This window comes from Paramisgurnus dabryanus, chromosome 11 (assembly GCF_030506205.2).
Source record: "Paramisgurnus dabryanus chromosome 11, PD_genome_1.1, whole genome shotgun sequence".
In the NCBI taxonomy this organism is placed as follows: domain Eukaryota; kingdom Metazoa; phylum Chordata; class Actinopteri; order Cypriniformes; family Cobitidae; genus Paramisgurnus; species Paramisgurnus dabryanus.
In genome coordinates this window covers 17,837,567-17,864,145 of record NC_133347.1, presented here as the reverse complement: position 1 = coordinate 17,864,145, position 26,579 = coordinate 17,837,567, and the positions used below count along the sequence as shown (strand labels likewise).

Sequence of the window (26,579 nt, the reverse complement as noted above, 5' to 3'; positions counted from 1 at the left end):
TTCTGTATGCAGTTTTCGGTTCTGCGCTTTTCCATAATAGACCCCATTTCAAGATGATCAGTGAGGGCTTTTCAAGTGTGTGCTTGTGGTTGTATAATTGCCTGGGAGAGAAACAAAGACAGAGGCATAAAGGGGTTGGATTTAGTTCAAGTAGCTTGGAGACGGTTCAAGTATTGTACAACTAAATTGAAAAGCACGGCAGCACTCTATTTGTCCCTGTCTTGGATGTGGGCAACATTTTTGATAACAAGCATTCAAGATTAATTTCTCAATGACCATTGTTGACACATTGTCAGTTTGTCTGCATTTAGATACAAATGATAAAAAAATTCAGAGAAAGAATAAAGAGGAGGCATTCCCACAGGCATTAATATTCTGGGCTATGTGACATTTTAAATTATCAATGCAAGTAAATAACTGACAGAATACTGTGCTTGCTGCCAAATCCGGGTCCAAAGCAATCATAAAAGTTCTATGTACTTCTTCCAAAAATCTAGGATTATTTTGCAAGCATGTGGAGCTGGCAAATATTGCCACAAATCAGCAGTTTATGTCAAACTAAGACGCTGAAGAAGTTTACATTAAACATTTAATTGTGTGCATCCTTGTGTGCGTGTTTTAATAGTAAGCCGCCTTAGACCGCCACAGGGCCTGACAAATGACTGATGCCTTGTGGATGAGGGATCGGGAAAAATATTACAGTTCTATCAGACACCTCATTCACTCGGGTTTGAAAGATTCAGTGGTGTGTCTGTGATGTTGACCACACAAACAGAGACATGTGGGGAAATGACGCAAAACTTCTGGAATTTACCAGAGACGGACCTCACACACAGCAGAAATTTCCAGCTCGACAGAAAGGATATTTTGTACATCTTTACTGTCGATATCGAGGATATGCATTGGTGGGGAAATGGCGGCATATTAGGTTTTGTCCACTGAATAACCAAGGCCACATATAAACACGCAGTTTATTTTGAGTGAGTAAGGGTATTAAGTTCCTCTGTATTTTTGAAAAATAAACCCAAAAAGTTGACTTTTAAAGAAGATGTTTAGTGTCTGTGATAGGCATGAGAAAGAAAAATCCGTAATGAAAATCAAAATAAATCGTTTGTCTCCTCTAGTGTTTCAGAAGAGATTTAAACAATATGTCAAACTGTGCTAACATTTGCCTCAATACCAAAGTCTGCAATCAAGAATAAAGAGATGTCAACATGAACTTAAATTGACAAACTATTTAGGTATCTTTTAGTTTCTCCCAAGCAATTTTAGAGAAACATATAAAACATATAAAGGTCTCCTAATCTGCACAATGAAAAAACAATTATGCGATACTTTCTTCCAACACTGTACATTTTTTTGCTGTAGTTATGCAGCTGTTTGCCAGTAACTTACTGTAGATTTAAATGTATGTTATTTACTGGCAACAGTTTGTTCAAAGTTAAAGAGCAACTATGGTCTGATTCACGGTTTTAAAATTTCCTTTGGTGTGTAAGTGTGTATTAGTGATTGTTACCGATATGCAAAAGGTACAAACCCCAAAGTAATTGATGACGCAAGTTATCGTCTTCAACGTAAATCTCTTTACTTGGACTACAACAAACACACGGATTGTAGGCAACAGTTTACTTGGGATTGGTGATGTAGAAAAGACCGACATTATCATAATTCCTCCCACTTGGACTCATAGCCTGTAAGTTATTTCCCGTTAGCATTGCATTGTGACTGAATCTTTCAAACATGGTAAGCGTGGTAAGAACGTCACATTTCCGGCTGATGGCAGACTCAGAGGCTAATCACAATTAGATTAGCTGGCCAATCAGGAACACAAAGCTTTTCAGATTGATGAGTTTTGTAAAAAAATATAAGACTGTTATTTTATAGTTTTATTCTGTAAGGACAAAGACTTGTTTATGTTTAATGCTCATTTAAAGGGACACTCCAATTTTTTTGAAAATTTACTTGTTTTCCAGCTCCTCTAAAGTTAAACATTTGATTTTTATCGTTTTGGAATCCATTCAGCCGATCTCCGGGTCTGGCGCTACCACTTTTAGCATAGCTTAGCAAAATCCATTGAATCTGATAAGACTATTAGCATTATGCTAAAAATAACCAAAGAGTTTCTTTATTTATCCTATTTAAAAAGGCGCAATGATATTACGCAGCAGCCAAAAATAGTCATCTGCCATTGAAAGTTACTAAGGGGACAATTTTCAGCTGCTGCGTAATATCATTGTGCCTCCTGCAGCCATGTTACAGCAGCAAAGTCTTTGTTAATTACGCCAGAATGAGAGTATAGTTCCTAGCCATATCTGCCTGGAAAAAAACACAACTTTTAATTTTCCGTCGGTCCTACTACACGATGTAACTACAGAAGAGTCAAGTTTTAAATAGGAAAAATATTGAACTCTTTGGTTATTTTTTAGCACGATGCTAATGGTCTAATCAGATTCAATGGATTACGCTAAATTATGCTAAAAGTGGTAGTGCCAGACCCGGAAATCAGCTGAATGGATTCCAAAAAGGTAAAAATGAAATGTTTAACTCTGGGGGTGCTGGAAATGAGCATATTTTCAAAAAAAGTGTGTCCCTTTAACTTTGAACAAACTGTTGCTAGTAAATAACATAAATTAAAATCTACAGTAAGTTACTGGCAAACAGCTGCCAGTAATACTGTAATTTTTACAGATATTTTTAACAGTGAACACGAGCAAGCAAAAAAAAATATAAAATTATTAAAAGCAAGAACTGCTCATAAGGTAATCAATGCTCATAAGGTTAATACTGTCAGTTTTGGCATGGCTGTAATTTGTTTTGGCTTTCTAACCTTGAGTGACTCATGGGAGAAAGTCAGTGAAATACAGATGGAGGATTTCCTAAGCTCACGGAGAAGCAGACAAATCTCCCATTCAGCATCTGCAGTGAGGGGGAACCTCAGCGGTCTCTGCTGCCTGAGATCTCACACTCCTAAAGAAAAATGTATTTTACACCATAGTATGGGTCAACATAATGCACCCAAAGCTCAAAATTGCAACACAATTGCGTACAATATTGTTTGCATTGCTAATGCAAATCTTTTTGCATGCATTTTCTTTTGAATGGCGGGAAAGGTTTAACCTTGTGAGGATGAAGATATTTAAAATGTATAACAAACAAGTATAGAACATTTCCAAATATGTTTGTATCTGCTGTTTTAAGATAAAGATGTCTGGTGGTCATTTCAAGAGTTTTAAAGTCTCTCCTCAGGTGGGAGCGGGTGATGACCTGTGCTATGCTACACTGCAAAACTAAAATGAAACTTTATGTTCCTGCTCTCTCAACACTAGGAATTTATAGGGCAGCTGCTGCAGATGTTCTTATAAAGAAGCCCAAACAGTCATGACTGACAGTTTACTTAGCACTAGGCATAGCGCAGAGCACATAACACTTGCTCCTCTACTAAACCACATGGGTCCATTTGCCCCCTATGAAAAGAAGCTGTTTGGTATGGGTGGTGAGGTCAGGCAGAATGAATGCATTATAGATATATGGACCACCCTAGTGCACAACCATTAACCACTTTCTATGACCATAATTAGCAGATTTGATTGGTCCGTAGAAAAGAGGCATATAATCCAGCGAGAAGCAGATATAGGAGCATGTCAGTGTTTCCACTCCGAGCCTGTAACTCATTGATATGTGTAATGTTGTTGCTGTGGATGGAAGAAGTCATTTGTACTGGTCTGGTCTGGTCGACCAGAGGGGTGTCTGTTTTTAATTGTAAATGAAAATATTTTGATTTGAAGATTTGGCTGTCAACATATGATTGATAAAGGTACTTATTTGTAAATTGCTTTGGATAGAACAATAAAGTCTTTCTTGAAATTTCATCCAGCTTGCCATAACTCTTCCATTGCTGATTTTACATTTATTATTATTGTTTAAAAAAAATAGGATGTTAGTTACAACCAGAGTCGTATAATAATAGAGTTACGACACTCACATAGACGTCCGTTGTAAGAATGGAATGCGGAAGTAACAGCGTTTCATGTAGTGACCGGTAGTGACGCATAGTTCCAAACGCAGCACTGAAGCCCATTCATTTCAATGGCACCTGCTGGTAAATTGATGAAATTACCGTTTCTCTTTACATTTTCGGACATTTCATTAATATAGTCAACAGTGATATTTTATGAACTCTGCTGTAGGTAATGATTATCGTTAATAATAACTAGTAAAATTTTATATTTTAATGAGTTGTGTATAATGTGTGAATAATATAGATTTAATGGTTTAAAATTGTATTACTGGTGGCCATCTACTTTATACTTATCTTTTTTTATATATTACGAGTAACACTAGGGGGCAACAGCGACAAGCTAAATGCCTTATAAGAAAGTCACACTGCTTTGCTGCTATGTGTTTCATTGTGTTTGGTAAGTAATACGAGTGATGTATCCTCGAAAATCATGTATAATTATATTAACATTTAATGTGTACTAAAAATACAATTAAATATATGAATTTACAAATAACCGCGTTGGCGATCTTTTTTGTGATTTTAATATAGTAAAAGTGTAGGAATTATGTTTTTAGCAGATTGATAGCCATTTATATAGCCATATTTTGCTACAAAAATAAAAGATCAACTGTGTTGCTGTAGTTGGTATATAGATAACCACAGTTATCTTTGGGTCACAATTAACTGTTTATCTTTATTAACTGATTTACTGTATTTCCATCACTCCCTAGTAAAAAAACGTTATAAACATAGTAAGTATAGTGATCAATTCCCATTACAAGCTAATATTTACCTAAAATAGCTGAAAACCTATGCAAACAGATTGACAGCCCTGCTTGGTTTGGAACTGTAGAACGTTACATGAATCACGTGACCGCGCGGCGGCGAGATCAAAGCGTTTCGTAACTCTGTTATTATACGACTCTGGTTACAACTATCTAACAGAATAAATACTAAAATTAAACAATCAACAAACACATAAAATACACATTTGGTCTATTTAATCTAAATATTTTCTATTTACGGTTACTAATGTTCTTGGGATCCTATTTTAAAAATAAAAATGATTAAACTGAAGAATTTTTGTAATTTTATTTCACACTGTATTTTTCTCTGGGCTTCTATGGAAAGTGCTGCACCCATAACACAGATAGGTAAATAAACGCGTCCCTTCCGTGCCGGACGCTGGGTGCAGCATGTTGCTACGTTAGCAAAAATAGAGACACGTATGATGGATACGTAGAGGAATAAACATATCTGCTTATTATTTTATCCAACCGGCGACTTCATAGTTTACGTTACTGCCGAGCAGACATCCACGATTAGCCCAGAAACATCAGCAAAACAGACATGAGTTCATGGTAAGAACTGACTTGACGTTAGCTGTGTTCGCATTCGTTCGGCGCTGCGCAGACCTGTCTGATTTTGACATCAGACAACCGCGAGAGCGAATCGAAAGCTCAGTCGTTCATTCGCTCTCGCGATACTTGGATTTCAGACTTGTAAGTCTGCGCAGCATCGCATGACTTCGCAACATATTTTGTAACAAATTAATTTTAGAAAAGCGATATGATATCATTGCAAATGTCAACATATACGTTAATATGTAAATACATGTAATCAAGTTAAAACCGTGTGTTTAAGGGAACTGCTTTTTTATAATTTGATTCGAACATGAGAAAAGTTTAGCCAACGTTACCTCTAGGAAACTACATTTAGTTTCGTTATAAATAATCTGCTATGTATTTTCTTTAAATCTAGTTTTGTTTGTTGGTAATGTATGTGAAATGACACTAAGGATTATGTTACAGTTTATTGATTAAATGCAGTTAGTGGTGTTTCACCTAAACTTTATTACTATATTTTTGGATTTACTAATTTTGCTCTTGCTTATTTTGCAGGTCACACGTCTTCCATTTTGGTAACAAAAATGACTTTACCTTTTGTGCTGTTCCAAAGGAGAAATCTGTCACAACTAAACAAGGCAAGCCTTTACCTAGATAGCACCTGTTTTAACTCCGTATAGATGGAGGATGCGGCGGACTCAGCTTCAAAGATCGAGGGTACCAGGGCGTCCATGTCCCTGTATGGGGATGAGAGACCTCTGTTTCACAGTAATCAGAGACCACCAGGTCCATCTGAGCCATTTCTGGTGTCAGGAAGTTATGTAAAAGTCCCTTACACTATTAATCGATACCTACGAGACTACCAGCGAGATGGCATTAAATTCATCTATCACAACTTTGCTAAATCCAGAGGATGCATCTTGGGCGATGACATGGGGCTTGGAAAGACTGTTCAGGTAGATGCATGAAAATTTAACAAATAGCATAAACATGTTTACAGTTTGACATTGCTAGTTTTTCCGTTGCTCAGGTTATTGGCTTCCTAGCAGCAGTTTTACAGAAAACGGGCACATGGGAAGATGTCGAAAACAACAGGCCTCAGTTTTTGCAGTCACAAAAATCCTCAAAACAGTCCAAAGTTCAAAAGGTATCATGTATGTTTTACTGCAAATGAAGGCAACTACTTAATTATTTTAATGTGTACATAGTACAGTATGTTAATTATGTACATACTATTATATGTACTGTGGTCATATTTTGTTTCTCCATTTTAGGTTTTCCTCATTGTGGCTCCACTCTCCGTCTTATATAACTGGAAAGATGAGCTAGACACTTGGGGTCATTTCAGAGTCGTAGTTGTCCATGGTTTTAGGAAGGAGGAAGAGCTGGCGCGTGTTCAAAGAGGAAGATGCGAGATTGCTCTTACCACTTATGAAACATTCAGGCTCTGTCTGGAACAGTTCAACAGGTACATTTCTACAGAGTCATTTGTTTAGGTTTATATGCTACTGTCAAAATTTTATAGTATTTCTTTCGGAAGCATATAGGGACATACTGCATATTGCTGATTCACTTATAAAGAGAAAGTTCACTCAAAATGTAAAATTCTGTCTTCATTTACTCACAGTCATGGCATTTCAAAGTATGCAACATAAACTGAGATATTTTACAGAAGACAATCCAAGCTGCTTTTTTCTACAGAATGAATTAAGAAATAATGCATGCTAAAATGACGGTATAAACCAGTCCATGTACCAGAAGTTATAGTGTAAAAATTTTGCCAAACATCTTTATGTTTTAAAGAAGGAAAAGAAAGTCATTCAGGTGTGATAATGAATTTTTATGAACAAATATCCACTTTAACGACAACCATATTAAAATAGTCGTTTCTGACCACATTTATATATTTATTATACAAACGCCATTCATCTTTAGAGCCTTGCTCGTACAGTACATTTGTAATGTCTTGTGTAATTGTGTACAGTATTGATTGGAGTGCTGTCATTGTGGATGAAGCTCACAAAATAAAGAATCACAAGTCCCAAATCACTCAGGCCATGAAGGGGATGAGATGTAAAGTAAGGGTTGGCCTGACAGGAACGGTTCTTCAGAACAACCTGGAGGAGCTGTGGTGTGTTATGGACTGGTGAGTGTGTTACAAAGCCTAGTGAGCTAACTTACTAGGTGACAGTTTAGGTGTCTGTCACGATGCAAAATTGTGTCCCTGTCTGTGAATCCAGGCTAAAGTCTCATTACCAATGAGATTAGGACCATTTCACTCATTGATTTGACATGACCTCACTCGATCAAAAATACATTTCTTTATCACAGAATGTTCCTTAGATTATTTTGGATGATTTTATATAAAACAAATAAAAAACACAATAGTTACATTAGCTGGGTTGTCACAGACTGGGTCACATTTAAACAGTAATTTTTCCAGAGTACTTCTGGGACATAGCAACCCAGAATGCATTTGAGCTCAGCGCACCTAAAATATTCATTTGTTGTCTTGACGTGACAACACGCTAATGTTTGAATAATGTCACGAGGGGTGCACCGATATATTTGCCGATGATGCTTGCTATACTTTTTAATGAGTTGCGGTGAATTGCCGCTACATCCAAAAGCCAGAGGGTGCTCTCGTGCAGAAACTCAATATGCGCTGCAGGATATATTTATATGGCCGTTCTTCAAACCTTTTCAGGTATATTCACGATAATAAAGAATATGTATAATGATTATGTTTGACGAGTGTTGCTTTTTCAAATGCATGTTTTAAACGACTCAAACTAACAATGATTTCAGATCGATTAGGACTTATCGTATTTTCCGGAATATAAGTCGCACTTTTTTCATAGTTTGGTTGGTCCTGCGACTTATAGTCAGGTGCGACTTATATGTCAAAATTAATTCATACTGACTAACATGAACCAAAGGAAAACATTACTGTCTACAGCCATGAGAGGGCTTAATATGTTGCTCCTGTAGCCTACCCCAGAAAAAAACTGTTAACTGAAACATTAACTTAAAGACAACGGAGAAAGACTTAACAAAAAATGCCCCCCAAAAGAATAATAATTTTCTAAATAAATGTGACTTATAGTCCAGTGTGACTTAAATATGTTTTTTTCCTCTTCATGATGCATTTTTTGACTGATGCGATGTATACTCCGGAGCGACTTATAGTCCGGAAAATACGGTACTGATCAAAAGCATCATAACATCGGCTGTGCGATTCAGAATAGTTATGGGCCATTTATTATTACGGTACATTCACACGCTGTGTCAGCGTTAACGCTTAACGGAAGCAACGCTTGTCTGAAGCGTGGCCAACAGCCAATCACAGTGGCCGCTACACATGCTCCTTCTTCCATAAACGTAACTCTGCCTAGGTTATTTGCATAAGGCGATCTGATTGGCTGACGCACGCGTTACCGCTTGAAAAGTTGAGAAATGTTCAACTTCTGCCGCAAGCAACGGCACTGACGCGGCGCCGACGGATCCACAATTCAGTTCGGCAACGCATGACATCACCCATTAAAAGTGAATGGGAAGCGTTAACGCTGACGCCCGTGTGAAATATGCGCCGTTAGTGTATATCGCCGTTTATTGGTGCACCCCTAAATGTTACTATTAATGCTTTTAGTGTGGCACATGGCTACTAACAAAGTTGCTGCCTATGTAAAACAACTTTAATAGAAAGCTACATTTGTAGACCGTGAAGCTGTTTGCTAATGTACCTTTTAAATCCTTTAAATCCCGTTTAATTTTAAACCCTTGTCTCTTGGTCATAGGGCCATCCCTGGATGCCTAGGCTCTTTGGCGGGCTTTAAAAACAGATTTTCTGACCCCATCGAGCAGGGTCAGAAACACACTGTGACAAAACGAGCTCTTGCTGAAGGTCGCAAGGCAGTTCAGGACCTGGCCAAAAAGCTCTCGCGTTGGTTCCTCAGGAGAACAAAAGCACTCATCAGTGACCAGCTACCTAAAAAAGACGATAGAGTAAGTATCGAGTAGGTCTATTTATTGAAAGCGAACACTCACAGTACTTGATCTGATCTCTTGATCTTGTTTATATTCAGGTGGTGTATTGCTCGCTCACAGACTTCCAGCAGACCGTTTACAAAGCTGTGCTTGACACAGATGATGTGATCTTGATGTTACAAAGCTCAAGAAGGTGCCACTGTGGCAGTGGGCGTCCACGAAAGAAATGCTGCTACAAAGTAAACGCAGACGGCGTGCCTGTCAGACACCTCTACTTTAGTTATCTTGCAATACTTAGGAAGGTAGCCAATCACGTCGCTCTACTGCAGTCCAAAGAAGGAACCAGCAAAAAGCAGGTAAATAACTGAGAATTTTGGATCGGAGGAATAAAATGTTTTAAAATGGAATTTTGTACATTTTTGTTATTATTTCTCTGCAGGAGAAATATGTGACTGCCATTTGCAATCAAGTTTTTAAGAAATTTCCAGATTTCACAGAGAGGTGCAAACAGGCCGCATTTGAAGCAATGTCAGATCCGATGTACAGTGGAAAAATGAAGGTGAGACTTTATTACTTGTTGTGTTTATTAAAGGCTAAGTTCACCTTAAAAATTTAAATTTCGTCATTATTTACTCGCAAGCATGTTAACATTTCTGTGTTCTGCTAAAGACAAAGAAAGACATTTGTAATCAAGCAGGAGCACCATTGACTTCCATAGTAAAAAATATACTATGGGAGTCAGTGGTGCTCCAAAACACCACATGGTCACACAAACATTGCTCAATTTTTTTTTCTTTTTGTTCACCATTACAAAGAAATTTGAAACAACTTGAGGGTGAGTAAATGTTGACAGAATTTTCATTTTTGGCTGAACTATCCCTTTAATCTGTTGTATTTTGGACAACATTTTAGTTTAATTCACACTTTAAATGTATGTCAGAATTATATGTTAGTGTAATGTTGACATGAGCACGTTCACATCGTTCAACAGTCTGTTGCTTTTCCAAGAAAGCTTTTAACTTTAGGTTTTTCCATGGCTGTACTGAGATTAATAATCCCTCTTGCGGCCAAGCACTGGCCCTGAGCTGTCCTGCCGCACAAGCTTTGGCTACACTTCTTTGGGTAATAACAAGGACACTATTTAACATTTCCTTTCAAAGGTTCCCCTCCCTTCAACTGGAGCATCTTGAGGGTGCTGTTATTGGCAGATGCTGTGGTACTGGCGTTCTCACAAGAATGGACGTTGGTTCCTGAAACATAAGCAAGAGAATTTAAAGACACAGCCTGCTCTGTTAATCTCTGCCCAGAGCTTTTGTTTATCATTCAGATGAACACCTTCGGTTTTCCATGTTATTATATGCACTCAATGTTGTTGCACCCATGTGCTGATTTTGTTCTTTCAGGTTCTGCAAAAGCTACTAAATCACTACATGGTGAAGAATGCCAAGGTTCTACTCTTCTCTCTGTCCACCAAGGTAAGGTGCCAATGTGTATTTTACAGCATGCCAGCTAGTTCATGGCAGAGTCGTATAATAACAGAGTTACGAAACGCTTTGATCTCGCCGCCGCGCGGTCACGTGACTCATGTAATGTTGTACAGTTCCAAACCAAGCAGGGCTGTCAATCTGTTTGCATAGGTTTTCAGCTATTTTAGGTAAATATTAGCTTGTAATGGGAATTGATCACTATACTTACTGTGTTTATAACGGTTTTTTTTACTAGGGAGTGATGGAAATACAGTAAATCAGTTAATAAAGATAAACAGTTAATTGTGACCCAAATGTAACTGGTTATCTATACCAACTATAGCAACACCGTTTATCTTTTATTTTTGTAGCAAAATATGGCTATATAAATGGCTATCAATCTGCTAAAAACATAATTCTTATACTATATTAAAATCACAAAAAAGATCGCCAACGCGGTTATTTGTAACAGTGAAGCATAACAGAAACACACTAAATTCATATTTTAAATTCACATTAAATGTTAATATAATCATACATGATTTTCGAGGATACATCACTCGTATTACTTACCAAACACAATGAAACACATAGCAGCATTGTGAAGCAGTGTGACTTTCTTATAAGGCATTTAGCTTGTCGCTGTTGCCCCCTAGTGTTACTCGTAATATATAAAAAAAGATAAGTATAAAGTAGATGGCCACCAGTAATAAAATATTAAACCATTAAATCTATATTATTCACACATTATACACAACTCATTAAAATATAAAAAATTTTACTAGTTATTATTAACGATAATCATTACCTACCGCAGAGTTCATAAAATATCACTTTTGACTATATTAATGAAATGTCCGAAAATGTAAAGAGAAACGGTAATTTCATCGATTTACCAGCAGGTGCCATTGAAATGAATGGGCTTCAGTGCTGCGTTTGGAACTATGCGTCACTACCGGTCACTCCATGACACGCTGTTACTTCCGCATTCCATTCTTACAACGGACGTCTATGTGAGTGTCGTAACTCTATTATTATACGACTCTGGTTCATGGTATAGACGTCTGTTAAAGACAATGGCATGATAAATATGAAACTGTGTGAGATGGATCTCCCACTGTAAGATGTTCTTCACAGCTGCTAGATGTTCTTGAGAGCTACTGTATGGCTGAGGGTCTGGAGTACCGCAGGTTGGATGGAAACACCAAGTCTAAGGACAGAGTGAAGATAGTGAAGGACTTCAACAGCTCTCGGGACATCAACCTGTGTTTGGTGTCTACCCTGTGAGTGTGGCTTCACTGGTTTATTATGCCTTAGAGGGACACTCCCCTTTTTTTGAAAATATTCTCATTTTCCAGCTCCCCTAGAGTTAAACATTTGATTTTTACTGTTTTGAAATCCATTCCTCAGATCTAGCATAGCTTAGCACAATCCATTGAATCTGATTAGACCATTAGCATCGCGCTCAAAAATAACCAAAGAGTTTCAATATTTTTCCTATTTAAAACTTGACTCTTCTGTAGTTACATCGTGTACTAAGACCGACAGAAAATTTAAAGTTGCGATTTTCTAGGCAGATATGGCTATGAAACTATACTCTCATTCTGGCGTAATAATCAATGACTTTGCTGCCGTACCATGTCTGCAGCAGGCGCAATGATATTACGCAGTGCCCGAAAATAGTCCCCTTAGTAACTTTCGATACCAAGGGACTATTTTAAAGTCCTTGATTATTATTTTTAATGATTATTATTTTTAATGGTCTAATCAGATTCAATGGATTTTGCTAAGCTATGCTAAAAGTGGTAGCGCCAGACCTGGAAATCGGCTGAATGGATTCCAAAACTGTAAAAATCAAATGTTTAACTCTAAAAAAGTGGAGTGTCCCTTTAATGTTAAGGTCATACATGCAATCTTGACAAAATGAAAGTCTGATGTGGTTTCCTCTAAAGGGCTGGTGGGCTTGGTCTCAACTTCACCGGAGCCAATGTTGTTGTGCTCTTTGATCCAACTTGGAATCCTGCTAATGATCTTCAGGCTATTGACAGGTAAACATACATATTTATTTTAAGGGAAAATTCACCCCAAAATTAAAATACTGTCATTATTTACTTCCCTGCATGTTGTTCTAAACCTGTATGACTTTCTTCCCTATGTTGAACACAAAAGAAGATATTTTGATAAATGATGGTAATCAGCACGCAGTTGACTTCCATAGTATTTGTTTTTCCTACTATGGTAGTGAATGGGTACTCTCAACTTTGTGCTTACCATCATTTATTAAAATATCTTCTTTTGGGTTTAACAGAATAAAGAAACTAATGCATATAATTATATATTTATAGGGCGTATCGCATAGGCCAGTGCAGGGATGTGACGGTTTTTAGACTCATCTCTTTGGGAACAGTTGAGGAGATCATATACCTGCGGCAGATTTACAAACAGGTGCGTAATGTTCTCAGCAAAAGAACACTGTGCTATACATACATATGTACATATAGTATTTGGACAGTAAAGACAAAATTACTCTGTTTCCGTTGGACAAGAATTTTGTATAATAAATAAAAGGTAAAAGTGCTTAGTTGAAAAAGGTACTGTGTGGCATTCGACCTGGACTAATATAGGGCGTAGTCCCTACCCAATTCTTCTGCCAATTTTGCCTTTAAAGGTGGCTTTCAGAGATCATGCACCCCGCCTTTAATCATAATTTCTACGTATATTACAACCATTTCTTTCCAGTGTCTATTGAATTTTAACAAAAGCAAGTGGCATAAAGTCACCCAACAGCAATGTAAAAGACTGAATGTATACGAAGACACATTAAAGATAAAGATTTATATTTCAAAAATTTTACTAAAATACATGTAAAAACATTAGCATATTATTATTGAGAAATGAATTTAAGCTTGTTTTCTCTGCAGGATTCAAGATCGGAAAACACTATCTTTTTGGTTATTTAAACCATGTTTATCCCATTTTAATTTTAAGTTAAAGGTGACATAGAATGATTGAACGGGGTATTTATCCTTGTTCTGTGATGTGACATGTAGACAAACTTTTTTTGGTTTGGGTCTTTAATGCCTTAGAAGCTTCCTAAAAACCTCTCTCAGATAGCTCTATTAGGGTGGGGGATTTTAAACAAGTGGTTTTGCACCTATTTGGCTCCCCCTACTGGCTTAACTTGCAATCTCATTACTGATTGGCTGACTTTGCTGCCACTCAAAAAATGTAGCCAATTATTTTAAAGTGGAGGGGCAGTGAGATGCCTGTGATGTCATAAGCATCAGTTTTTCAGATTGGGCCGTTTTCTGGCTGACATTTCTAAAAGAGGAATTTCTATGATACTGAGATGTTTAGCATGTTTAGCACTTTTTGTATGTTCGTGAATGCGGGTAGACTACCATTATTCAACAAAGACAAGGTAAAAATGTTTTTTTATTCTCTGTCCCCTTTAATAAATGCAAATTAAAACATTCTTTTTTTATTGGGAACTTGGCAGAAATGTTGTCGGTAGTTGGGAAAATAAAATTATAATTTACATAAACACATTCCTATAAATAGTAAATTTAGAAAAACTAAAAAATAATCTTAAAGTGGTCTCTTATCCCCCCGGCTGTAAAAATAATACACTTATTTTAATCAAATGTCTTTAATTGATTTAATACAGCAACTTCAGACATCAGTAATGGGGTGTGAAAATGCGCGGCGGTACTTTGATGCTGTTCAGGGAACAGACGGCCAGAGCGGAGAGTTGTTTGGCATCCGAAACCTGTTTCGTCTTCAGACTGATGGCACCTGCCTAACCCAACGCATCCTGAAGGTCAGAAACATCACAGTTGCAATTGGCACTTTTTTAACACCGGTTGATTTTGATTTTAAATCAGGTTTGATCATTGAAATCGAAATAATAAGGATTTTGATGATCGCAGAAATGTAGTCTACTGTCTAAAAGACCTCACCAGATCATAAGCGTCCCTAATGACATGACTGTTTACATGAATTAAATTCCTTCTCGTTGACATGATGGGAATCGCGTGTTTCGCCCACAGAGGGAGGGCAAAGTGGAGGTGGGGATCATGACGGCCAAAACACAAGCTATGGGCGAGAGGATGCAAGATGCCGTGAGTATCCACCCTTTCACAGACCCGTGTCTAAAACGCTTCTCTTTCCCATCCAACTCTCCCATCATCCATCTGTTCCCACGGTATGATGGCGAACACATGGTCATAATCAACCCTCTCTCAAGCCCAATGGTGGAGACCACACAGAAATGTACTGTCTATACACGTTTATTTACTCAGTAGAGGCCTTATCTAATTGTTCTTCTGGAAGGAACCTGACACATTTGTTTGTCTGAGAGGACGGGCACTGACTGTAGAGTTTTACCAGGCTTTATACGTCACGTAGTCTGTGAAAACCCAGCTGAAGTGATTCATTTAATGTTTCATACATAAACTTTGATCACAGTCGGAGATTGAAATCAAACTTTGATGCTCCTATTCTAGATTATGAGGCTTTAGTCTGGATTTCACAGGCAGGGTCACATATTTGAAATGCACATATTTGTTTTCATGAAAATGAGCTAAATTATTTGCCAAAAAATCAGTAACAAGTATTTGGTAAAAACTCTAAGATGAAGTATAAAATAGTTTTGGCTCATAAACACTGAGAACTTTTTTTTTTTGTAGTACAGTTTTTCTATGTTAGTGTTACAATATTAATAGTTCAGAAAACTAATGGACCATCTTGGTTTACCCCAGGATCCAAAGTCAGCAGAGACCTCTGCTGAGCGAGCAGGAGGGTCAGCAGTCACCGGGTTCAAACCTGCTGAGGTTTTGGACTTCAGCAGTGCGAGTGAGGATGAAGATCCCTGCTGTTCCAAGCAAAGGTCCTCAAACCCACACACAGGAGAGGAGATGGGTGGTGCTTGTATTGACAATTTAGGCCTTTACCGTCTGCTTCAGCAACAAATAGCTCAGAGAGAGCAGCAGGGAACAGACAGCAGTGAAGAAGATTTTAGCAACCAAAGTCAAGATGAAGAGAACCAGGAGAAGACCAGCTGGGATCCATCCAGTCAATCAGAGGAGGAGATGGATGGAGTTCCCGCTGGAAAACATCATGAGCATACAAAATCAGAGCATACAGAGTCAAGATTACACAAACACAAGAATGAAGAGATGAATTCTGTCAAGAGTTGTTTTCAAAACAGGATCAAGTTTACAGGAAAAAAGTCTGAAGACGATATTAAAAGTGATACTGAATCTTTAGAGGATGAAGTTTGTCAAGGAAGAGTTAAAGGTATGAAGGGTTTATCTCCCCAGGTGAATCAGTCAGTCTGCAGGTTGCCTTCTAAGAGGCAAAATGGTGCCCAAAGATCTGTTAGCTTTACAGGCTTAAAGACCCAAAACGCAGAACAGACACCTGGATCTGACAGGACCCATAGCAGAGATGAAGGGCACACTGGAACAATTGATTTATTATTAGGTACCATTAATCTTTTGGAAGTTTGTTGAAATTGTAAGATGTTTGGGCTAGTTTCTATAGCATTAAAACAGTACTGTGTACCTGTTACTCTTACAGTATACTTCTCTTACAGGTGGACTTCAGCATGTGAGTTACACTCACTCTAATCAGAAGATTGTGGGTTCAAGCAGAGCAGAAGACCGCCTGAGCCGCGCTGCAGTACGAGATGTGTTTGAACTTAAACAACACTCGCAGTTTCCTGCAAACCAACTCCTGGATTCCTCAGAGGTTTCTCCACATTTAACATTTTCTTTTATACTAAAAATAATTAGTTTTAAATGAAAACACCACTATTTTCTTACCTCAACTTAGACGAATGAATACATACCTATACCTACCTATGTGTTAGCATTTAGCCTAGCCCCATTCATTCCTTAGGATCCAAACTGGGATGAATTTAGAAGCCACCAAGCACTTCCATGTTTTCCCTATTTAAAGACTGTTACATGAGTAGTTACACGAGTAAGAATGGTGGCACAAAATAAAACTTGGTGATCTTTAAGCGGAAAAAAAATAAGAACTGTATTGTATGGCGGACTTCTCTCAATATTACTGCACCCGAGGTCGAAGTGCTGCAAACTAAGTGCTCTTCCTCCATACAATATAGTTCTCATTTTTATCCGCTTTAAAAATCACCACGTTTTATTTTGTGCCACCATACTTACTCGTGTCACTACTCATGTAACAGTCTTTAAATAGGAAAAACATGGAAGTGTTTGGTGGCTTCTAAATTCATCCCTGTTTGGATCCTAAGGAATAAATGGGGCTAGGCTAAATGCTAAGCACTCTGCAAAGATTAAGTGCACGGTTGAAAATGATAGGTATGTATTAATTAATCTAAGTTGAGGTAAAATTAATTAATGTCTGACTGCCCTGTCTGGCTGCCCTGCCAACAACGCTAGGAAAAGGTGTAGTGGACGCTCTGATGCTTGAATGCATTCTCTGAACTCCTCTCAAGGGGTGGTTTCCGCCTTCCGATTGGTTGCCGCCGAACCGCATCATAGCTCATTACAGTAAAGTTGAACTGATTTCAACTCTCGTTATCACTCACACCATACTTAACGTGCCGTGCCACTGCTTGCTGGAGCTCGCCCCCGGCTCTCATTGAAAATGAATGACTTCCGGCCACTTTGAAGCTCTCGCCGGTGGCGGTGTGCAAGCACAGTTAGGAAATGTTAGTATCCAATTATGTATATAGGTGATATTGTTTTATAAAGATTACTTTTATATAATGTATATATTTTTATATTCAACAATAGTTAACATTTGTAAGTTTCCATAAATTCTAGGGGTGTTAACAATAATCGATGCGGCAATGCATCGCAATGCGCGCATGCACGATTCTGCATCGATGCAGCAAAGTGCCATAATCGATTATGTCACTGTTTATTTTCTGGCCTCGAGTGGACAATAAAGTTGTGAAGTTTCAATTACTTCCAGGGGCATAACAACAACGATCAAGAGGCGGAGAGAGATGACCGCGATAGACGGGTATTAAAAAATGCACCCAAAGCTTGGAAAGCGGACATATGGGCACATTTCAGATTCTTGTTGTGTCCAGTAGAATTTTGATGCATTGCAATGCATTGTAGAATCGAATTAAATTGAATCGTACCTGGTGAATCGTAATTGAATCGAATTTTGAGGGCAGTCCCAATGCACACCCCTAATAAATTCTGTGTGTTTGTGTTCTAGACTCCCAGCCAGTCATGTGAGTCCGCACTCTCAGATCACAGTACTGAAAGACAGGCTCAGCCGGCATGTGCCCAATCCCACCCAAAGCACCCGGTCACTCACTTCACCAAAACCTCTCACCGCCAGAAAAATCTCACTCTCATTGTGGGCGAGACGCCCAGTAGCATCTGCAGGTAAACTATTATACTATTGTGAAAAACCCAACGCCTATTTTTACATTTACACAAAGCAGTCATCTCCACAGCGTAGCGAATACAGTAATCATGTCAATTGGACCGAAAACACAAGAACAGCGAGGCAGTGAGAGGAAATTCCTGGTAGATTGAGGCCTTGTGCCAGTTCTCCCCACAGCTATGGTGTGCTGCCCCCGCTTGGCCCCTGGGGCTGAAGGAGTGAGGGAACAGTGAAGACCACCCTTGAGTTCTCTCACCCACCCATTTCCCAAGCCCAGCCAAAGTCATGAGCAGAACCCCCTCTTTATCCTTCTTTTCCCTTTCATTCTCCCAAAATTGTACTGTTTGCTCATGTAATGGCGAAAACACACACACGCACAGATTTATATTCCCCTTCCTTTTGATTATCACTGGTGAAACATGATTCAACTCCACACAAACACTTACTTAAGAGCTTGCTTTTGACTTAGTTTTTGTTTTGAAACCACAAAGGGTGGCAGTGTCCATTATAAGTTATACCACAAGCAACTTCGGAGGTATTTTGGTTCCAAATTACTAACTGGTTTTCCTTGAAGCCCCTAGCCGCTGAATTTTCTGGCTTGTTGTTTTGTGTTATAAAATGGGGCTTTTAATACGTGGCATTTGGGTTTTTAATAGTTTCATTTAGCTTATGAGTGCATATGGCTGTTTTATGCAATCCCTTCAATTGCTTTCAATAGCAAGCAAGGCTTCTGGTTCTTATTACATCGTAACTTAGAAATTGTGGTTGTGTGTTATAATACACCGTCAGAAACTCATTGCTCTCTGTCTGTGTTTTGCAAAGCAAAGTTCGTATTGAACAGGATTATGCACTGAATGAATGCCTGTACTATCATAATTGTCAAATCTGTACACAAAACTTGATCAAATGTTTGTTCTTGTTTGTGTCACTATGTTCTGTGAAATGATGAGATTGACCCCATATTTTTTGGTCTGGTAGGAAGCAGCTGGAGGACATGGCTCAGTTCTTCGGAGCCGACTCTGTGCAGGACTTTGCAGAAGAGATTTTGAAGAGCGAATCGGAACAGAGGCTAAGCCGATTAGGGAGCTTCTACAGCCATAAGAGCCCTGAACTTAAGGACATCATCAAAAAGACCTTTTCTAAACCCAACACTGAGCCAGAGCCACCCACATCACCACCTTCAACGTCCGGTACAGCCAGACAAAGAACTACCTCAAAAAGAACCCTCCCTCAAGTTGAGGTACCAACCCATGAAGTTCACGATCAAAGAGAAGAAACATCAAAAGAAAAGAGAATGGGTGGTACAGAAACCTCTGAGGTTCACCATCATCGCAGTACAGACCTCACTAATAAAAAAATTAAGAGATCATCTTCCACAAATGACTCGGACCAGATCATAAGCAGATCGAGGTTCTCCTCAACAAGTTCTGGGTATCTTCAGAGGAACCAAACTAATGGTGCAAGCTCCTCATCAGTCAGACCTTCACGCTCGTCCTCTGACTCCATCGCTGACCTTATAGGTGATACATCCATTCTCAGTGACTTATTCAAATCCAAAAAGAAACCCGTAGACCGGCCAAAGGAAGCAACAGCTACATTCACAGAAAAGGCAAAGAGTCGAGGAAAGGACTTCTGGGACATTTTGAATGAGGGAAATGAGGAGAGCATTAATAAACTTACGGATCTGTCCGAGGTAGAGAAGATCTGTAATACTGCCAGTGTCCCTGCGAGGTCAAAGAGTATTGATAAAAGTGAAAGCTCTCAACTTTGGAAAAAGAATGAAAAATTCCTCTGGAAAATGTAGTTACTGTGAAAATTCCTGGTTCATTTCAACTTTCCTGACTAGAGAGGAGTTGCTATAAATTATAAAAATAAAGTTGTATTAGCTTAACTTTATTTTTTTATCATTTATAGCAACTGTCCACTCCACTAGTCAAGAAAGTTGAAATAAATAATGAATTTTCAATTTATTAAACTTTTTTTTAAGGATTTTTTTTATTGTAGAAAGTTTTAGTTCTTTGTTTTTTTTTGTCCGTTTGGAAAATGAATGTGAGAACAAAGTACAAACTGTTTTATAGTTATAGTATTGAAAGACATTTTTAAATACATTTGTTTTTATTTATCAAGGTGTATTATTATTTACACATCCTAATGCTTAAAGTTCCTAAATTGTAATTTTTGGCCGGATTAGGTCAACCGGCAGTTTACCTGTATGTAAACATCATAGTGTTTCTTATTGATATGATCAATGCTCATGTTTAAGAATGACACTAAGGTGATCCCGTATAAAGAAAACTCAGACCTCCAAGTCATTCAAAGAAGAAATAAACATCCATCTAAGTGAATTTTGGATCGTTTCATTCCTCTGTACAGATTTTGAGTACACATATGTATGTAATCATGTGACATAGTGGAACATCATTTTGTATTAGATCATGTGGGAAAGCTGAACACTGAACAGCACCGTTGTATAACGTTGAGCATGAATTGGTGACATTTACTAGGATACATCCAAATTTGAAACAGCACTAAAATGTGCTTCACATTTGGTTTCAAGCTAGATAAATGATTTTAAGAATAGTTCTGGAGTGCTTTAATGAAGTGACATCAGTGTGTCTTTTCCCGAAGCTTAATGCAATTGCTTAAAGGAAAACTATGCAATATTTTACTATTTTTTACCTCAACTTAGACAAATTAATACATACCTATCTTTTTTTAATGCATGCACTTAATCTTTGTACAGCCCGTCATAAATGTGTTAGCATTTAGCCTAGCCCCATTCATTCCTTAGGACCCAAACAGGGATGAATTTAGAAGCCACCAAACACCTCCATGTTTCCCCTATTTATAGACTGTTACATGAGTAGTTACACGAGTAAGTATGGTGGCACAAAAAAGTGGCGATTTTTTTTTTACGTGGATAAAATTGAGAACTATATTGTATGGCGGAAGAGCACTTAGTTTGCAGCACTTCAACCCCGGTGGTGCACAGTAAAATCATCACTCCTGACTACTCCTCCTCTTGCTCAAACTTCTGTCAATATTACTGCACCCAAGGTCGAAGTGCTGTAAACTAAGTGCTCTTCCGCCATACAATAAATTTTTATATGCTTAAAAAAATCACGTTTTATTTTGTGTCACCATACTTACTTGTGTAACTACTCATGTAAACATGAAAAGTGTTTGGTGGCTGCTAAATTCATCCCTGTTTGGATCCTAAGGAATGAATGGTGCTAGGCTAAATGCTAACACATTCATAATGCCCTGTACAAAGATTAAGTGCAAGCAATTGAAAAAAGATAAGTATGTATTAATTCATTTAAGTTAAGGTAAAAACATAATAAAATATTGAAAAACAGTGGTGTTTTTCTTTAACGCATGTGTCTCTTGCTTTTCTATTCGGACAGCTAGGTATTGAGTTTTCGGTTTAGTGGTGTCACTAAAAGATCACTGACACATGAGCGCCGCAGTTGTTGTTTGACATCTTTCAGCTGTTGTTCTGTGGTGAACGGAGAGTCTCAGTCGACCTTAAAGGACAAATTCGGTATTTTAGACTTAAAGCCCTGTTTTCAGATTGTTTATGGTGAAATAGAACGGTTTTGACTGAAATTTTTCGACATATGCGGCTGCCCCAAGAATTTTCGGGTGTTTGTGCTCCCACCTCTACAATGGGTTTAATGGTGCACTGGAACAATCCTTTCTAAAATGCATTAAACTTTCGTTTACAAAGACGTGAAACTCACCAAGTGGTCAGGGGTGTTCACTGATATGCTCACACAAAAATCGCTGCAAAAGATGCTTTCCAACAGCTGTTTTAGCATTCGTTGTTAACTTGTGGACCTATCCAAACGCCTCACACCCGTATATTCTTCCACTTAGAGCTTGAATAATAGACACTCCAGACCAGGTGGTGGCGCTAATCCGCCATTGCCAATAGCAAGAATAGAAACAAAGTTCCCGGCGCAGAGTAATACCGTACCTCACAGCACATCTATACAAGTCAATGGAGTTGGACAAAACTACAATAAAACCTGTTGGAATGCGTATTTTGTGTGAGCTTATCAGTGAACACCCCTGACCACTCGGTGAGTTTCATGTCTTTGTAAACGAAAGTTTAATGCATTTTAGGAAGGATTATTCCAGTGCACCTATCAACCCATTGTAGAGGTGGGAGGTGAAACACAAACACCTGAAAATTCTCAGGGCAGCCGGCCGCATATGTCGAAATTTCAGTCAAAACCGTTCTATTTCATCATAAACAATCTGAAAACAGGGCTTTAAGTGTAAAATACCGAACTTGTCCTTTAAACACTGGAATTAAAAAGTGCTGATAGCCGTCAATAAGTTTGTGCCCTAACAGGACACTCGAGATTCCCACAGCACATGGGTTTCTTCCCTAACTAGAATCTGATGGAGGTGAAACACGGATGGTTGTCATCTTCACAAGTGCACCAGAAGTCTCATCAGGGCATTGTGTGTATTGTTTATGTTGCATGAAACTTGTAATTTTCATGCATTGTCTGGTTGCTGTTACACAATTACATCCAGCAGACTTTTCCCCACTAATCTCTGCATGCCGCACAACGGCGTATTCACAAATACAGATGTGCTTGTTTTAGTAACACCTCAATCAGCACTGCAGTTCAGTCTGGGGCAGGTCAAACAAGTTGTTTGCTTTGCCTATTATAATAACCGAGACTGCAGTCACACACAGAGAAGGGCCTGCTGACTCTGATTTGCTTTGCTTATTTTCCCAATGTCATTCGGGCAACAGGGGATTTAATTTGATTTCGGAGTGTAAGCAAATTATCCCAACTTTTACTGAAGGAGTCCTGGAATGTGTAACATTGCAGAAAAGCATGGCTTTTGTTTACATGTTATCCTGCTGAGAGTTTTGAGGAAAAGCATACATGGTCCGCCAGAAAGTGCCCGCAAGTTGCAGTGTGGTGAGAACGGATTTCGTGTTTAAATTTAATACCTCAGCAGTCCACAAAACCCATCTGCTTAATTTTATTAGGAAATTACAGCTGTTTTAACCAAGGTGACCGGTCTTCCATCATTAAGATGAAGCCTCAGGCCTCAGCTACACTCATTTCTCTCACACCTCACAAAACCATTGAACAATGCAGGGTAACAATAAACTCTCATTTAATATGGACTCGAAACTGTGGTTTGACCCTGAAAGAGTTCCCACACGCTCAGAAATAACTCCTCTGCCTTATTTGACCTCATTTAAAATGTTTCAGCGTGTACTGATAAGACAATTCCTCTTCCCGGATTCTGTTTACCGATGGTGTTTTCCGTAAGTGATACTTTCACAACGTGCAATAAAGCACACATTTCATAGCAAACAGAGAGAATTAAACAAATACACACTAAAAGGCCCCATTTGATTCCAAATTGTCCATATACTGTGTTTGTGTCCCAGGCCGTAATGAGTGGGAATTTTTAATCTATTAGGGTAAATGTTTAGTCATGGGGGAGCGAGGAAGATTCTTTGTTTGATTGCCAAGGTTCAGTGTCATTTGATCCATTGTTTAGAGAATTGAGAGCCCAGTAAACAATCAATCCTTCTACATCTGCCTGCTGTTTATGTGTGTAAGGACTCAAACCCCTTGAAGCCGGACCACACAAGCAAAGCTTATTGAGATTACAAGCAGTCACATACAGTCTGATGACAAATCAGTTCTCAATCTGTATGTTCTGACAATAATTATTATATTTGTACATATGAAATAATGAATTGCCAAGCTGGACAAGTAATAACAAAAAAATTGCAATAAGTTTGCATATGAAGCAATACTTCTAAACCAATCTTGCATTCTAAAAATACTGGGTTATTTAAAAAAAATAATAAAGGGATGAACCCAACCCATTGGGTTGTAATTTAAGCTAAGGTGTAGGGATGCACCGATAGGATTTTTTTGGGCCGATACCGATTTAAACAGACAATTTCTGGCCGATGCCAATACCGATATTAAACACTTGTATACAATACTATACAGTTGGTCTATTAGCTAGTTTATTTCTGCATCAAATTATTTTTACCTGAACACGGATTGGATCTAATTAACATTCAACTGACCAAGATAATAAGAGAGGCACAAATTAAGCTAAAACAAATATAATAAGACAACATGACAACCTTCAAAGGTGGTTTTTGCTATTCAGCATTTATTTTATTAACGACATTAACTTATTTTTTACATATAATGGATTTCTTTATGCAGTTAATAAATAAACAATCAGTATCTGCCTTTCTCGTGCTATTGCCGATATGCCGATGGTTTCAAATTCATCAAAAATCGGCCGATAAATATCGGCGGGCGATACATCGGTGCATCACTACTAAGGTGGGTTGTTTCAACCCAAAATGATGGGATGCTGGGGTGTCACTAGGGGGTGCGGGGAAGGTAGGACAATTCTAAGGGCCCAAGCACTATTGGGGCCCCCAAAGATCACAGCAAGTTGTGTTATAGTTACAAAAATTTTGATTCATTTATTTGTGTCCATAGCACGAAATTCAGCTTTTTTGTGCCATTTTCACACGTCTTTATAGTGTCACCCGCACGAATTTCTATAAATAGTTTTGTATTGGTTTCTACATGTTTTTCTTCCGCTTTTAAAACTATTCTTGCCTGGAGATGGGGTTTGAGTTAAGATGTCTAAAAATGTAACAGAAAGTGATTATAATCCGATCCCCAAGCAACAATGATAAGAAAGTAGGAAAAAACAATGAAAAAACAATACATAAAATGCCGCGAAAAAAAAGTTGTGCTACAGACACGAAAAACTATTTATAGAAATTGTGCGATTCACACAAAAAAAGACATTAGTGCTCAATGCACATAAAAAAGTTGCATTTCTTGCAAGGATATGAATAAATTAATCAATTTTTTGCGACTATAACATGACTTTCCGTGAGATCAGTCTGTTTTTATTAGTAGTAACATGGGTGTGGTAGAGGGCCCAAACTCTTATTCTCTCATTGGGCCCAAAATTGCTAGTGGCTAGTTTTAACCCACACTGTAAAAAAACTCTGCCGCCTTAAAATTTTTTGTTAAATCAACTCAGATTTACGAATCATGTCAACAGAAATTAGTTGTCATAACTTATAAAATATAGTTGAGAAAATTCAACGTAAATTTATAAGTTACAACAACTCACCTGTAGTTTTAACAACTCATCTCTAATCAAGATAAATAATAGTAAGTTGAAATTACTTGTAAATCCGAGTTGATTCAACAAAAAATTTTAAGGCAGCAAAGTATTTTTTACAGTGCATTGTTGGGTCAAAGGCAAACATTTTCTGGTTTAATTTAACCCAGTGGCTGGGTGTGTCCCTTTTTCACCCAACGATGGTTGCTAATACACATTGAAAATCATTTGTTGTATATGTTACCATTAGGTAATGCACAAACAATTGTACTGATAATAACTAGCATAAATACAGATGAATAAATGATATAACCATATACTGCTTGCTTATTGTTAGTTTATTTAAGCTAATGCATTAATAAATGTTATTGAATAGAACCTTATTGTAAAGTGTTGCCTAAAAACACATAAGTAATATTTGGGCAGAAATATTGTTATAGAAAATAGAAAACATTTAGAAATATATGTTTTTCATTTCTACGTATTATGTGGTTTAAGATAGAGAAACTGATGTACAAGATTCACAACAAAAAGTTCAAGCAAGCACAGATAACTAAGTTACCTGCACAGCATTATACATTAGCAGTGGAAATTCCCTGTAGTAAAAACACAAACACCTATAATATGAGCTAAACTGATAGTTATTCTGTCAACTGTATTTCAATCAGAGCAGATTGCTTAAGGGTGAACAGCTTGATTAAAACCTCAATGTGCAGTGGAAGTCCCCCATCAGTGTACCTGATCTGATCTTTGAAATCTGACTCCATACAGAGATAGTATGATGTGTCTATAAAGTTATGGTCCTGTATTACACAAACATTCTACAACAAAATCTGTTTATTAATCGTGATGATTTAATTTTTTTTATTTCTATTAAACTTGTCAGACCTAATTAGGACTTAGGAGAGTGTCTATACGGTCCCCGGGTCTTTTGATGTTGCAGTGTAAAGAGTCTGCCCTCTGCTGGCGAACTGAAGCATGGTAAATTGATAAGATTGTGTAAAACACAATTTTTTAAGATAAACTGAATTCATTATTTCTGTAAACGGATTATACACACATACTACACGTGAGTAGGAGTAGGGAGTAGAAAAAAATCCACTTTAAAATAATTTTACAGACTTTACTCACACAACTGTGTGAATTTAAATGACTCAAAATGCAGAACCAGCCACGAGCACCGCTTTAATGTTTATCTTTATATTATATTTGCGTAAAGATTTTTCAAAA

At 37.9% G+C, this 26,579-nt stretch overlaps 1 protein-coding gene across 2 annotated transcripts; it reads left to right on the top strand.

Annotated features, from left to right (window-relative positions):
* The first annotated feature begins 5,166 nt into the window (after positions 1-5,166).
* ercc6l2 (excision repair cross-complementation group 6-like 2) lies at positions 5,167-20,536 on the top strand. Of its 2 annotated transcripts, XM_065247204.2 has the most exons (18): positions 5,167-5,361; positions 5,902-6,302; positions 6,377-6,493; positions 6,621-6,814; positions 7,331-7,492; positions 9,144-9,351; positions 9,432-9,689; positions 9,773-9,892; positions 10,737-10,808; positions 11,937-12,082; positions 12,752-12,847; positions 13,145-13,244; positions 14,467-14,619; positions 14,849-14,920; positions 15,560-16,283; positions 16,396-16,550; positions 18,018-18,190; positions 19,170-20,536. In XM_065247204.2, exons 2-18 carry the CDS (start codon positions 6,027-6,029, stop codon positions 19,993-19,995), a joined length of 3,852 nt encoding a protein of 1,283 aa, XP_065103276.1. In that variant the 5' UTR covers positions 5,167-5,361; positions 5,902-6,026; the 3' UTR covers positions 19,996-20,536. The 2 variants fall into 2 exon arrangements, with proteins under 2 accessions (XP_065103276.1, XP_065103277.1); XM_065247205.2 differs by lacking the exon at positions 18,018-18,190 and having other exon boundaries at positions 19,170-19,428.
* The last annotated feature ends 6,043 nt before the right edge of the window (positions 20,537-26,579 follow it).